The sequence below is a fragment of the Rana temporaria genome, chromosome 12 (assembly GCF_905171775.1).
Source record: "Rana temporaria chromosome 12, aRanTem1.1, whole genome shotgun sequence".
Taxonomy (NCBI): domain Eukaryota; kingdom Metazoa; phylum Chordata; class Amphibia; order Anura; family Ranidae; genus Rana; species Rana temporaria.
In genome coordinates, this window is record NC_053500.1 from 138,908,855 (window position 1) to 138,924,357 (window position 15,503).

Below are 15,503 nucleotides of genomic sequence, written 5' to 3' on the forward strand. Positions count from 1 at the left end.
TAAAAAAAATGGATGGATGGTTAGGAGCTATGCTTGCCACCACTACCATCTCCTAGAGGAAGACAAGAGTTTCTCAGTAAGTGGTTTCCAGCTTTGGAAAAAACGTACGTCTTAAAAAAATTCCAGCACCAAGATCCTTTAACTAGGCAGACCTTGGTACCAGAATACTCTCTTGTACATACTAATGCTAAAAGGTGACTGTCTCCTCTAAGATGATGTTGAGTGACCAAAAGGTGCAAAAGAAGGACTTGATGCCTCTATTTTTGGCAATGTTGGTAGGAAGCCCCATTTTTACCAGCCCATCTGGTAAAATACTGGGCCAGATGGCAAAGCTAGGCAGGAAAAAGTAGACCTTGATTCTTCAGGATCTGGGGTGGATACTGGTTGAGTTGTACTTCATATTTCTATGAGCTCCAAGAGACTATGTAAGTATGTGAATTGTTTTTAGTCTTTTAGATTTAACAAAAATTGGTGTTATCCTTGACAACTCCAAACGGAATTTAAAGACTCGAAATGTTGTAGTTATAAGAGATCCAAGAAGCTAGAGTAGATACAACCCATATGATCCACCCCAGAGGGTGGATTTTCTGTAGCCATTTTAAAAAGGAACTGTCCACCCAACACTAGTATTTGGTCGCTGGTCCTCCACAAGGTTTAAGGTTCTCTGGAACACAAGTGGCAAGTTTTGCCCAAGAAAGTGCTCATCTTAAATCCATCTAGGAGACCAAATTCAATCATGGTGGACCAAGAAATGCAGGCAATGAGAGCTTACAGATAGAATCTCCGAAAACCTAAGAAACCATTGGGTTGCGTAGTGTGTGAACAACGTTGCGAAATGGAAAGTCGTCAGGCACGAAAACACAAGACGTGGCCAAGTGATTCAGCATTATTGTTGACCCGACACGGCGATCAATGGTAAGATGGCTACGATGATAGCTGCATGCGTTTAATCGCCAACTCTGTGGCATTGGGGGGCCAGGCCATGGAGTCGAGGCTACCAGAAAAAGGTAGACGGGAGGTCATTGTGACCACAGGGGATTTCTGTGCAGACTGCGCTTCTCGGGGAGAGGATTTCATCTAGCTTTTTAAATCTGCAGAAGAAGGAACCTCCTGCAGGCAGAGCCATCAAAGCCTTTTAAATCCGCATTGGAATCTCAGCTGGAACGATTTAACTCTTGCGGTGGAGCCTCGCAGGCCGAAGCCTCACCATCTCATGAAATATTCAGAGAGCTCGCAGAGGGCCCCAGCACTTTTGCCGGTTGCGTTACCTTGCACTCCTCCTGCGTGTTTTTTTTTTCTTTTGCAAGCTTGTAGAGTGCTCCATGCATTAATGGCGATGCATTAATAAATTAAAAGCATCAATAATTCAGGATGGTCTTGAGAGGGTCTCCATAGTCCGCTATGGAAGAAGAAAAAAAAAATTTGGACGAGGAGCTAAGACCGTAACGACGACCTTTGTTCTTGCAGTAGCGGAACGTTAATAGAAGTTTTACGATTCGGGATGAAAGGTTGCCTCGGCTCCATCACCTTAGTTTCCATCTCCAGCATATCACACTGTGCCGAAATTCACCAAACAGCAGGGAGGAATGGAAAAAGGGGGGTTGCTAGGCAACTATCGGTGCTCTTGGCCTACTAGCTCATAGCCCACATCGAGCCAGAAGGGAGAGAGCAATGGTTATATCACAGAGGGCCAATGAGGAAGAGTATGAAGGGGGAACCTCTGTGAACAGGGGTGGCCTCATTCTTGAAGGCCATAAAGAAGAAGCACCATTAAGGAGGAAAGTTAGGAGACCCTTTGTTGGCTCCGAGTTATGGAACACACGGAAGGCGGGATTCTCATGGACTTCAATGAAGTAGTGTAGATGGGTGCAGTTGACCTGCTTAATGTTGTGGTGGACCCCTCGCCAACAAGGGGGCTCCGCTGGTGGACCCCTCGCCAACAAGGGGGCTCCGCTGGTGGACCCCTCGCCAACATGGGCTCTGGAAAGGGCAGCTCATTTAGCAGTTTAGACTAAGGCAGGGTAAATAATTATTTTTTATTGCTAGTAGCTCAGCATTTAAAGCAAAATCCAAGTATGATTTTCCAGATCTTCTTGGTACACCGCGCCTTCCTCACTCATAGAAGATCTACCATGTAGTAATCACGGCGTTGTAAGCGGTGTCCCCCCCCCACCCTCCCCCTTTCCTTGTCCGACGCAGCTTCTTTTTTTGATGAAAATGTGTTTCTTTTTCTCCAACTGAGCAACATTTTCTAATGTTTTCTGACATAAAGCCGCACATTTATCCCCCCCCCCCCTTCCCTCCATCTTAATTGAGGGAGCCATTTAGTGGAGATTTAACTATTATTACCAAATCATGGTGCTTGATGCATTGCGCGCTCTCCAATCGCGTTTGGACGAGCGCGGAGGATTTATGCAAATGGCTCTGCTGGGAGAGGCAATTTGTAGCAGAGGAGGACAATTATACGGGGCCCGCGAGTGCCAGAATAGCTGCACCAGGCGGTTAATGGGTAATAGCTGTGCACTGGAACCAGTCAGCGGCACCATAATGTGACCAGAGGCGGCTTGCATGGCACAGGCTGGGGCCGCCGCGCTGTGCGCCACTTTTCTGGGATGAACACCCACCACCCCTCCTCCTCTCCCCTCCCTTCGCCATCCTGAAAACAGACAGCAAACATGACTGGAGGGATAATACGGGGACATAAAAATAAAGGAGAACTCCGGAAATAGATTTTAATTTTATTTATTTTTTTGGTAGGGGCTGAAAAAAAAAATGGGTTCAAAATTGGCACTGCTAGAGGGTAATGGGGGGGCCACTCGCCATTTTATTCTTTATAACGGAAGGAGTGTGGCGTCACCTGAGTTTGTAATGGCTGCAGGGGTTGGATGGAAATAGTTTTTACATTTATCAAAAAAAAAAAATTATATATAAATAAATATATATATATAAATATAAATAAATATATATATATAAATATAAATAAATATATATATATAAATATAAATAAATATATATATATATAAATATAAATAAATATATATATATATATATATAAATAAATATATATATATATATATATAAATAAATATATATATATATATATATAAATAAATATATATATATATATATAAATAAATATATATATATATATATATAAATAAATATATATATATATATATATATATATATATAAATATATATATATATATATATATATAAATAAATATATATATATATATATATAAATAAATATATATATATATATAAATAAATAAATATATATATATATATAAATAAATATATATATATATATATAAATAAATATATATATATATAAATAAATATATATATATATATATAAATAAATAAATATATATATATATATAAATAAATATATATATAAATAAATATATATATAAATATATATATAAATATATATATATATAAATATATATATATAAATATATATATATAAATATATATATATAAATATATAAATATATATATATATATATATATATATATATATATATATATATATATATATAAATATATAAATATATATATATATATATATATATATATATATATATATATATATATACAAATATATAAAATTTTCAGCCACTTCCTGTGACCAGAGGTGGCTTGCATGGCACAGGATGGGGCGCAACTTTTGTGAGATGAACAACAAGGAAGAGGAAGTATAATGAAACTATTTTTTTTTTAGATAATAAAACACACAAAGCACACAGCTTATTAAAAAAAAAAAATAAAGAGCGCACATCTTTCATGATGAAAGGGAAAGCAGGCTGCTGATTGGCCCCTCGGGGGAGAAGATACATCCATGCAATATTTACATTGTGGTCGGCAGAGAACGGGTCTGAAGGGAGGGAAGGAGGACGCCGCTTCAGCCCATCATCTTCCACCCCCAACAATCATTTTTTTCTGAAGAAGGGGCTCTGACGCAACTTACTTGGGCTTCTTGTTGTCGTACGGCCGAAGCGAGGAGGGGACGCGGCAGTGCGGCCGTTTTCTGGGCCTTCCCGGACCTCGTCGCACGGGACTCCTGGAAATCTCCTCCTTGCTGCGGGAAGAAGGGACAACGGAAGATCAGTAACAAATCCAAGCTTTCCTCCCATCGCCACCAGCATACAAGAATTAGAAAATTTGCAGTGGTGGAAACCTAACAAAGGGGTGTGCGCCCCAGAAACAGGCTGGCAAAACAGAAGGAAAATGCAAAGTGTTTCGGTAGCTCACACCCCTTTGTCGGGTCTCTACCACTGCCACTTTTCTAATTGCCACTTGCTATTTGTTATTACAGTCCAAAATTTTCTCCCATCACCACCAGCCTCCAATCCCCTATACAGGAGCCATGAGCCCCAGAAACAGAAGGAAAAACCAACATGTTTCGGGGGCTCACAACTCATCCTTTATCAGGGTGCCACCACTGCCACTTTTCAAATCCTTGCCATTGGTTATTATTGTCCAGTATTTTCTCCCATCACCACTGAAATCCAAGCCCTAATGAAGGAGTTGTGAGCCCCAGAAACAGGTTGGCAAAGCAGAAGGAAAAACCAACATGTTTCGGGGGCTCACACCTCTTTGTTAGGTTTCCACCACTGCAACTTTTTTTAATTCTTGCTATCGGTTATTACACTCCAGTAATTTTCTCCCATCACTACCAGCCTCCGTGCCCCTATAAAAGAGCCGTGAGCCCCAGAAACATGTTGGCAAAGCAGAAGAAATTCCAACACGTTTTGGAGGCCCCCCTTCATCAGGGTGCTACCACTTTTCAAATCCTTGCCATTGGTTATTATTGTGCAGTATTTTCTCCCATCGTCACTGAAATCCAAGCCCTAACGAAAGAGCTGTGAACACGTTGAAAAAGCAGAAGGAAAATGCAGCGCGTTTCAGGGGCTCACACCCCTTTGTCAGGTTTCTAACATTGCCATTGGTTATTGCCCAGTATTCTCCCCTATCAACAGCAACATCCAAGCCCTGATGAAGGAGTTGCGAGTCCCCGAAATGCGGTTTTACCTTCTGATCCGTTATCAAGAATAATAAAACGGATAATGGATTGGTTACAAACTTGTGGCGCTCTCACCATTGTGGGGACTAAAACTTGGTAGCTTTACAGACCACCCCCCAATTCCAGAACTTTTTTTCCCAGGAGGTCTCTGTGTTGCCCAAATCAACCAATAAGATTGTTCCTCTCTACCCGGGAATTCTTGTAGGAAATCAAATTGGTCAGTAGAGGCAGCACAGATCCAGATCCCACCATGTGTGGGGCCCCGGACTGAGCAATGGGTCTGGTTTCGGGTCGCCTGGTGTTCACTCACTCGTGGTCGTGCCGTCTCTGTAGTTTGGCGAGCTCCCTCTGCTTTTCCTTGTACCGCCGCTGAATCTCCGCCAGCTTCATCCGCATCTCCACCTCCTGAGTGTCCAGGTTATCAATGGCGGCCTTGAGTGGACACACCTGTGTATGGGGGAGGGGGGAAAAACGGTCATTAGTAACGAAGAGGTCCAAAAGCCTAGTCACTTTTATTCCAGTATCAGCCGGTCACATGACATTTGCCCCCAGGTCTCTTGACTTAGAGTGGCTTCTTCCTCTTGCAGCATCCTATGGGGGGTAACCCATGCTTGGAGTAGAGTTGCGTCTCCCTACACTGTGTGCATCAATAGAAACACACAGCCCCATAGACTAGAATGGCAAGGCACCTCCTACAAAAAGTTACAACGTACAGTCTGATCACTGGGGGAGGGGGTGACTAACTTTGTAGGAGGGGGGAAGAATTTCCTCAGTCTCCCCTCCCCCAGTGATCAGACTGTACATGTTTAAATTTGGAGGAGGAGGAGGAGGAGGAGGAGGAGGAGGAGGAGGAGGAGGAGGAGGAAGAGGAGGAAGAGGAGGAAGAGGAGGAAGAGGAAGGAGGAGGCTCAGAGGAAGCAGAGGAAGGAGGAGGAGGAAGAGGAAGAGGAGGCTCAGAGGAAGCAGAGGAAGAGGAGGAGGAGGAGGAAGCAGGAGGAGGAAGCAGGAGGAGGAGGAGGAAGCAGAGGGAGGAGGAGGAAGGAGGAGGAGGAAGGAGGAGGAGGAAGCAGAGGAAGGAGGAGGAGGAAGCAGAGGAAGGAGGAGGAGGAGGAGGAGGAGGAGGAGGAGGAGGAGGAGGACAAACCTCTTTGTACAGTGACCAGACTGTACATTGAGGAAATGCTTCCCCCAGCTTCTACAAAGTTACAATGTACAGTCTGATCACTGGGGGGAGGGGAGACTGAGGAAATGTTTCCCCCAGCTTCTACAAAGTTACAGTCTCCCGTCCCCCCAGTGATCAGACTGTACATTGTAATTTTGTAAAAGGAGGAGGAACATTTTCCTCGGGTCTCCCCTCCCCCCAGTGATCTCCCCTCCCCCCAGCAATCAGACTGTATATTTTAACTTTGTAGTAGGAGGAGGAAGAGTTTCCTGGGGGGGAGGGGAGACTGAGGAAATGCCTAGACAATGTCACTGACTGGCGCTTTAATGAAGGATACTGTTGCTGTACATTCGAATGTGACGGATTTATTTATTTATACAGACTTGTAAAGTTACTGACAGGTCCACTTTGATATTAAAAGCCGCAGAAATAGGCGGGGCCGTCAGTAACGACCATCTAAAATTCTCGGTTTCCTGGCTGTGAGAACCGCTGAGCCCAAACCAGCGCGGCTTATTGATGGAAATCATTGGATGATGCGATTATTCGGCCTGCAGGGCGTCAGACACAACGATCGGCTCACCGGTTTGGTTTTGGGCGTCCAGCTGTACGTCCTGCGGGACAGGCGGACGCGCGGAGGAGCGGCGGCGGGGCAGCAGGTCAGGTGACACGCTGGTTTAGCACCATCCGGAGTATCCGCTTCGGCCAGCGACCAGGCAGCAGCAATGGTGGCGAAGACTTGAAGATCCGAAACCGACAAATCGTCATCTTCACCGGCTGGAGGGAGGAAGGAAGAGCGGGATTCATTAAAAATCGGCAGGTGAAGATACAAAAAACACGCCGCGCGTCCCCGTACACCAGAGACGCGTTTCATCATATCCACCCCTCCCCCCTGGGGAGGATTCCTCCCGACACTTTCCTAGAGAACACACAATACAATCTACAAACACAATGCATCAAACTACAGGATCATTATTTATTTTTTTAACCTTTTGTTGCCCAAGTAACAGCAGCAGAAGGGTCGGCTTTACCGCTCACACGTCACATATATACGCCTCACTTGGCAGGCCGATGACCGCGCACTCCCAGCACAGAGACCGAGCGGTCAAAAACAGAGATTGACACAATTACAATGGCCACATGATCGCCGATCATTCCCACCCACGGGGCGGTTAAGAACAAGTCACAACTCCGGCCTGCCCTCCAGCCTTGCACAGGTGTACCGGCCCTTTAAATAATCGCTCTATGCCTCACCTTAAGTGTTGCACAGGTGTACCGGTTCTTTAAAAAAAATCCCTATATCCCTCACCTTCAGTCTAGCACAGGTGTAGCCCTTTAAATAATACCTCTATCCTCCCTTCGTCTTTTACGGGTGTACCGGCCCTTTAAATCCTCCCTCCAGCCCTCACCTTTAGTCTAGCACAGGTGTACCGGCCCTTTAAATAATCCCTCTATCCTCCCTTTGTCTTGCACAGGTGTACCGGCCCTTTAAATCCTCCCTCTATCCTTCACCTTCAGTCTAGCACAGGAGTATCGGCCCCTTAAATCCTTCGCAATCCTCTCCAGTCTAGCAGTCTAGGGGAGAAATTAGAACCAGGGCAGTAGGGGGAATCTATGTTGCACAGGGTGATTAGGGTGTGCCTGGGCACAACTGGCACACCTATCATAACAAGGTATTTAATTAAAGGGGAAAGATTCAAAGTCAGGGAAGAAGATTTTGGTGCCAAAATTTTTAAAAAAAAGTCTCCATCCTCCTTCGGCTCAGAGAATAGGGTAGTATGCCAGTGCGCTTTGTTTAACAGCATGGCTTCATCGGACCGAGTAATAGAAATATATATACCGTATTTATCGGCGTATACCACGCACTTTTTTGCCCCGAATCAGGGCAAAATCATGGGTGCGCGATATACGCCGATACCCGTGCTTTGTTCGAACCACTGCGCCGACATATACCGAGCGCAGTACACTCGGGTATAGTCGGGCAGGCTCGGCTCTCGCGGTCACGGCCTGTGCGTCCTTTACGCGAGAGGAGCCGAGCCCGCCCGACTGTACCAGAGTGTACTCCGCTCGATATATGTCGGCGCAGTGGTTCGAACACAGCGCGGGAAGCAGGGATCGAGCAGGGATGGCCGCAGAAGGACGCTGGACCGGATGAGACTGTCGATGGACGACGGGCAAGACACCGACGAGGGGCATCCAAACTAAGTATTTTTTTTTTTTTTGCAGGAATCTTCCTTCAAGTTCGGGGGTGCGCGCTATACGCCAGGGCGCGTTATAGCCCGATAAATACGGTATATATATATAGGCGGCCCATAAAAGAACCCATTTCTGCCTAACCAGCAGGTGCAAGGAGAGGTGTGGAGGTCCCTCCGGAACATTCGGCAGTTATCCTCACCGTCAGCCATAAAGATGGCCGAGCGAGTGCGCTTAATGCCCCATCCCCCCCCCTCATATCTGCTCATTACTCTGCGCGCTACGGTGAGAGCGGATCGATGCTAAAAGCTACTCTGAGAACATTGGCCTATTTACGTTCGGCTTCCTGTGTGAAATCGCTGCGCGGCACATGTGTGCTCATCTGTCTTACAACTGACAACGCACTACTTCCAACGACTCCCGGGACACTCGCTGCGAGGGGCTGGACTAGAATATGCAGCTGTAATTATCACTCCCTTCATCGCTCCGCGCAATTCCTCATCTGTCAGGCAAAGCAAAAAAAAAAAAAGCACACCAGAGCCGAGAAGGCCAAATGGGCTTTGGGTAGATTCTTACGGAAGGAGGAGTCGTGGTTTACGGCCCTCGGGAGAGCTGAGGGCTGTGCGATGCCCGAGACCTTATCTGGGTACAGCCAGGCTGAGACCAACTACTGGTGATGCCATGATCTCCTATTCCATTAGCGAACAAACTAGCCTGCCTCAGTGTAGATGGCTCAAGCATGTAGATAGCTGTGGGCTGTGTGATGCCCGAGCCCTTCTCTTGGTACAGCTGGACCCGACTGCTGGCAATGCCATGGACTCCTATACCATTAGCAAACAACCCTCCTGCCTTAGTGTAGATGGCTCAAGCATCTAGATAGCCGAGGGCTGTGCCATGCCCTAGTCCTTATCTGGGTACAACCAGGCTTGGACTGCTGGCAATGCCACAGATTCCTATTCCATTAGAAGAACCTCTATGGCTGCAGCTCAACAGCCAGCCTGCCATGGTGTAGATGGCTCAAGCATCCAGATAGCTGAGGGCTGTGTGATGCCTAAGCCCTTATCTGGGTACAGCCGGGCTGGGACCAACTGCTGGCAATGCCATGGATTCCTATTCCATTAGAAGAGCCTCTATGGCTGCAGCTCAACAGCCAGCCTGCCATGGTGTAGATGGCTCAAGCATCCAGATAGCTGAGGGCTGTGTGATGCCTAAGCCCTTATCTGGGTACAGCCGGGCTGGGACCAACTGCTGGCGATGCCATGGATTCCTATTCCATTAGCAGAAAATCTATGGTTGCAGCTCAACAACCAACCTGCCTTAGTGTAGATGACTCAAGCATCCAGCTAGCTGAGGGCTGTGTGATGCCTAAGCCCGTATCTGGGTACAGCGGGGCTGAGGCAGACTGCCGATTAGAAGTGCTGGCAATGCCATGGATTCCTATTCCTTTGCAGAACATCTATGGCTGCAGCTCAACAATCAGCCTGGATTTTTGCAGATGATTTCAGATAGGGCCCAACCACCTAGAGAGCTGAGGGCTGTACAATGTCAAAGCCCTTATCTGGGCACAGCCATGCCCAGACTGACTCTGTAGAGGAAGTGCTGGCAATGCTATGGATAACTATTCCGTTACCAGATCAATGGCTCCAGCTAAACAACTAGTCTGCCTTAGTACAGATGATTTCAGATGAGGGTTGTAGCATCCAGAGAGCTGAGGGCTGTGTAATGGCGAAAGCCCTTATCTGAGCAGTGTACTGAGATGGGCTGCTTGTTAGAAGAAATGTTGGCAATGCCATGGATAGATCATCAGAGCACCCAAGGACCGCAGCTCAACAACCTTCCTACACTTGGAACATATTTCAGATAAGGGCTCAGAAAGCCGAGGGCTACGTAATGTTAAAGTCCTTATCTGACAGGACATGGGCTGCTTGTGTTGGGAAGTGCTGGCAATGCCATGGGTACCTATGGTGGTGGCTCTCTAGTATGCCACAGTTTGGGCTTGTAAGTGTGAACACTTGACACCCGTGTGTATGGCGAGCACCTTGGCCAAAAGACTCCAACAAGTCGCGGGCGGCGCCGCGGTCGGAGGAACAATTCAGAAAAGATCGGAGGATCTTGGCGAATAGTCAGAATCTTATGATAAAGCAAAAAGTGTAAGAGGATTATAGATAATAAGGATTATAGGTTGTTTGTGTTTAGGATAACGCCGCGAAGGATTAGAACCCGGCGGGTTTTATTGCTGATCAGGTCTTCATTCATGAAATTTCAATACAGAATTTGTGAAATAAAACATTTCCTAAATAGGAATAAAAAAAAAGCCAGAAAACCTAGAGCGAGAGAAAGAGGGGGGGGAGGGGAGAGCGCGAGAGAAAGAGGGTGGGGGGAGAGAGCGCAAGAGAAAGAGGGTGGGGGGAGAGAGCGCAAGAGAAAGAGGGTGGGGGGAGAGAGCGCAAGAGAAAGAGGGTGGGGGGAGAGAGCGCAAGAGAAAGAGGGTGGGGGGAGAGAGCGCAAGAGAAAGAGGGTGGGGGGAGAGAGCGCAAGAGAAAGAGGGTGGGGGGAGAGAGGGGAGAGCGCGAGAGAAAGAGGGGGGAGGAGGGGAGAGCGCGAGAGAAAGAGGGGGAGGAGGGGAGAGCGCGAGAGAAAGAGGGGGAGGAGGGGAGAGCGCGGGAGAAAGAGGGGGAGGAGGGGAGAGCGCGAGAGAAAGAGGGGGAGGAGGGGAGAGCGCGAGAGAAAGAGGGGGGAGGAGGGGAGAGCGCGAGAGAAAGAGGGGGGAGGAGGGGAGAGCGCGAGAGAAAGAGGGGGGAGGAGGGGAGAGCGCGAGAGAAAGGGGGGGGGGGAGAGCGTGAGAGAAAGGGGGGGGGGAGAGCGTGAGAGAAGGGGGGGGGGAGCGTGAGAGAAAGGGGGGGGAGCGTGGGAGAGGGGGGGGGAGAGCGTGAGAGAAAGGGGGGGGGAGAGCGTGAGAGAAAGGGGGGGGGAGAGCGTGAGAGAAAGGGGGGGGAGAGCGTGAGAGAAAGGGGGGGGGAGAGCGTGAGAGAAAGGGGGGGGAGAGCGTGGGGGGGGGGGGGGGGGGGGGGGGGGGGGGGAGGGGGGGGGGGGAGGGGGGGGGGGGGGGGGGGGGGGGGGGGGGGGGGGGGGGGGGAGGGGGGGGGGGGGGGGGGAGGGGGGGGGGGGGGGGGGGGGGGGGGGGGGGGGGGGGGGGGGGGGGGGAGGGGGGGGGGGGGGGGGAGGAGGGGGGGGGGGGGGGGGGGGGGGGGGGGGGGGGGGGGGGGGGGGGGGAGGGGGGGGGGGGGGGGGGAGGGGGGGGGGGGGGGGAGGGGGGGGGTGGGGGGGGGGGGAGGGGGGGGGGGGGGGAGGGGGGGGGGGGGGGGGGGGGGGAGGGGGCGGGGGGGGGGGGGGGGGGGGGGGGGGGGGAGGGGGGGGGGGGGGGGAGGGGGGGGGGGGGGGGGGGGAGGGAGGGGGGGGGGGGGGGGGGGGGGGGGGGGGAGGGGGGGGGGGGGGGGGGAGGGGGGGGGGGGGGGGGGGGGCGGGGGGGGGGGGGGGAGGGGGGGGGGGGGGGGGGGTGGGGGAGGGGGGAGGGGGGGGGGGGGGGGAGAGGGCGGGGGGGGGGGAGGGGGGAGGGGGGGGGGGAGGGGGGGAGGGGGGGGGGGGGGGGGGGGAGGGGGGGGGGGGGAGGCGGGGGGGGGGAGGGGGGGGGGAGGGGGGGGAGGGGGGGGGGGGGGGGGAGAGGGGAGGGGGGGGGGGGGGGGGGGGGGGGGGGGGAGGGGGGGGGGGGAGGGGGGGGGAGGGGGGGGGGGGGGGGGGGGAGGGGGGGGGGCGAGGGAGTGGGGGGGGAGGGGGGGAAGGGGGGGGGGGGGGGGGAGGGGGGGGGGGAGGGGGGGGGGGGGGGGGGAGGGGGGGGGGGGGAGGGGGGGGGGGGGGGGGGGGGGGGAGGGGGGGGAGGGGGGGAGGGGGGGGGGAGGGGAGGGGGGGGAGGGGAGGGAGGAGGGGGGGAGAGCGCGAGAGAAGGGGGGGAGAGCGCGAGAGAAGGGGGGGGAGAGCGCGAGAGAAGGGGGGGGAGAGCGCGAGAGAAAGGGGGGGAGAGCGCGAGAGAAAGGGGGGGGAGAGCGCGAGAGAAGGGGGGGGAGAGCGCGAGAGAAGGGGGGGGGAGCGCGAGAGAAAGGGGGGGGGGAGAGCGCGAGAGAAAGAGGGGGCGAGAGCACGAGAGAAAGGGGGCGGAGAGCGTGAGAGAAAGGGGGGGGAGAGCGTGAGAGAGAAGGGGGGGGAGAGCGCGAGAGAGAAAGGGGGGGAGAGCGCGAGAGAGAAAGGGGGGAGAGCGCGAGAGAGAAAGGGGGGGAGAGCGCGAGAGAGAAAGGGGGGAGAGCGCGAGAGAGAAAGGGGGGAGAGCGCGAGAGAGAAAGGGGGGAGAGCGCGAGAGAGAAAGGGGGGAGAGCGCGAGAGAGAAAGGGGGGAGAGCGCGAGAGAGAAAGGGGGGAGAGCGCGAGAGAAAAAAGGGGGAGAGTGCGAGAGAAAAAGGGGGGGAGAGCGCGAGAGAAAAAGGGGGGGAGAGCGCGAGAGAAAAAGGGGGGGAGAGCGCGAGAGAAAAAGGGCGGGAGAGGGCGAGAGAAAAAGGGGGGGCGCATGAAAAACACTAGATTATAAAACTCCTTCACAATGTGACCAGTAAACAGGAAGAGTATCCCATCCTCCGCTGTAGGAGGCTCTCTGGATGGGCTTTGCAGGGTATTGGGGGGTTAATCCCTGGGGGGCATTAGCGGCTGTGATGAAGTGACACGCTGCACTTAGAGGCCAGGCTGCAGTGTTTGAGTGGAATACTCCCTGGGGGGGAGGGGGAGAGCAATATTAATTTCTGGGGAATGAAGAACCTCTCTCTTAGAAGCTCTCAGCACACCGCTCTCTCCTCCTCCCTGCAGGCCTCTAATGAGCTCAGGAAGTACAATTCTTCTCCATTATTCCCCACCTAGGAATAGAAATCTCTGGTCTCCGCTTTTCACCAGTAACTGTCAGGAGTGCCCACCTACCTACTGACAGGGGCAAACTGTATGACCAGGGAAGGGAATGAGAAAACCTGCAGATTATACAGGAACCCAAAGGCCGACTCCTCAGTCACAATGTGGCTTGTGTTATGGGGGGAGACAAAAGGTTTTTACTTGCCAAAAACCAGTTCTGCCTGGCCAGATTGGAGACCTGATTTTCTCTGCTGCAGTTTCACTTTCACTTACAGGTCTCCTCCCCGCCCTGTGACTGGACAATGGAAAGAGAAGCGGATCTACGATGAGCTCAGCTCTCTGCTCTCGTCTCCCATCATTGTGGTCCTTGCACAGCACCAGCTATTGGTTCCTTGACCCCTCCCCCCTCCCTGACTGAGATCCGCTGTACAATAGACTGCAATTGGCTGATATCAAATCAGACTCCGGTACTTACATAGGTCGTTTGATTACTGTTCCAGATGAAAGCTCAAGGCGCATACAGAAGCACAAGCCCACGGGCATAGTCATGTGCACATGCATGCGCGCACCCACCGTGATACTGGAGCCAAATGGACTAGATGCAACAGTTGTGTGATCTACAGCTGACCAGACCTTCCCACCCCCCTGACCAGACCTTCCCACCCCCCTGACTAGACCTTCCCACCCCCCTGACCAGACCTTCCCACCCCCCCTGACCAGACCTTCCCACCCCCCCTGACCAGACCTTCCCACCCCCCTGACCAGACCTTCCCACCCCCCCTGACCCAGACCCTTCCCAACCCCCCTGACCAGACCTTCCCAACCCCCCCTGACCAGACCTTCCACCCCCCCTGACCAGACCTTCCCACCCCCCCCGACCAGACCTTCCCACCCCCCCCCGACCAGACCTTCCCACCCCCCCCCGACCAGACCTCCCCCCCCCCCCGACCAGACCTTCCCCCACCCCCCCCAACCAGACCTTCCCACCCCCCCGACCAGACCTCCCACCCCGACCAGACTGAAAGCTACCCTGCTCTGACCAGGCTTGTTCTCTGCTCACCTGCCTGCTCCAGTGTTGCTGACCTCCGCCTGTATCCTGACCATTCTCTTGCCTGCTGCCCATGCCTGTATGCAACTCCATTTAACATTTCCGAGGCGCTTCAGTTGCCGTGTAATTGGCGTGCAAAATAATTTAAAAAAGCCAGGGGCGAGGGTCTTACCTTTCGCATCTTTCATCTGGTCTGTAGAGCCAGGTCTGCGAGTCTCGCTGAGTAGAGCAATCCCATGGATCCCTGAGCTGGAGGTTGTGGACAAACGTTTGGGCCGGAAGGAAGGAGCCCATGTCCTCTCGGAGGGCAAATCCCCCAGGGAGATACTGGCCGCTATGAGGCTTTCCAGGCTGTAGAGGGCCTCCTGGTGGTCGGTGACCTCCGGTGAACAAGGTGCAGAAGAAGATGTGAAAACAGCTCCTCCTCTTCCACTGAGGTTCTCCCGCCTCCAAATGTTCCGCCACGTCCTGCAACAAAGCCTGATCCACCGCATCCTGCTTTACCTCTTCCTCCTCTCCTCCTACCTCCTCCTCCTCCTCCTCCACAACAGCTGCAATAGGGGTGGCGATGGGGCGGCAGGTGAACCCTCCGAAATATTTGGCAACTGTTCCGCCGAAAGGTCCTGAAAACCACAACCGTCGTCGGGCCCCCCCTCGCCTCCTCCACCAAGGTGTTCTCAGGTTCCGCTTCTTCCGCCACTGGTGCGTCCTCCTTAGGCTGGTCCAGGCTCTCGCCAATGGCGGCTTCGCCGCCAGTCCGGGGACTTGGCAGGCTTCTTGGCTAACATAACTCCCTCGCTCAAGTCCGTCTCCCCTAAACGAGGCAGCTCTTCGCTGGCCTCACTCGGCTCCTCCGCGGCGGGGGTGCTGCAGGGGATTTTTTAGAGGGTGTAAACGTCCTGGACTGCTCGGGTTCCGCCGCCGTGGATGCGTTTGCATAGTTTCGGTGTCACGGGGGTCCGCGGAGTGCACGTGGGGGGAGACGGAGAGGTATAGGACTGGACGACATCTGGATAGGTGTATCCGGGAGCAGATCTGCAGAAAAAAAAAAAAAAGTCAATAAGATTCTCCTTACAAGAATAAAATGTTACTTTTTTACATTTGTTATTTTTTTTTATTTATTTTAGG

General features: G+C 52.2%; 1 protein-coding gene across 3 annotated transcripts in view; it reads right to left on the reverse strand.

The window, feature by feature from the left end:
- Positions 1-15,166, reverse strand: part of BAHCC1 (BAH domain and coiled-coil containing 1) — a 42,680-nt gene extending 27,514 nt beyond the window's left edge. For all 3 annotated transcript variants that reach the window (XM_040330957.1, XM_040330958.1, XM_040330956.1), the window contains exons 1-4: positions 14,548-15,166; positions 6,775-6,968; positions 5,343-5,479; positions 3,977-4,087 (exon numbers count right to left, since the gene is read on the reverse strand). In XM_040330957.1, coding sequence (XP_040186891.1) covers positions 3,977-4,087; positions 5,343-5,479; positions 6,775-6,968; positions 14,548-14,869 — 764 coding nt within the window. In that variant the 5' untranslated portion in view covers positions 14,870-15,166. The remainder of the gene's footprint in view (positions 1-3,976; positions 4,088-5,342; positions 5,480-6,774; positions 6,969-14,547) is intronic.
- Between the last annotated feature and the right edge of the window lie 337 nt (positions 15,167-15,503).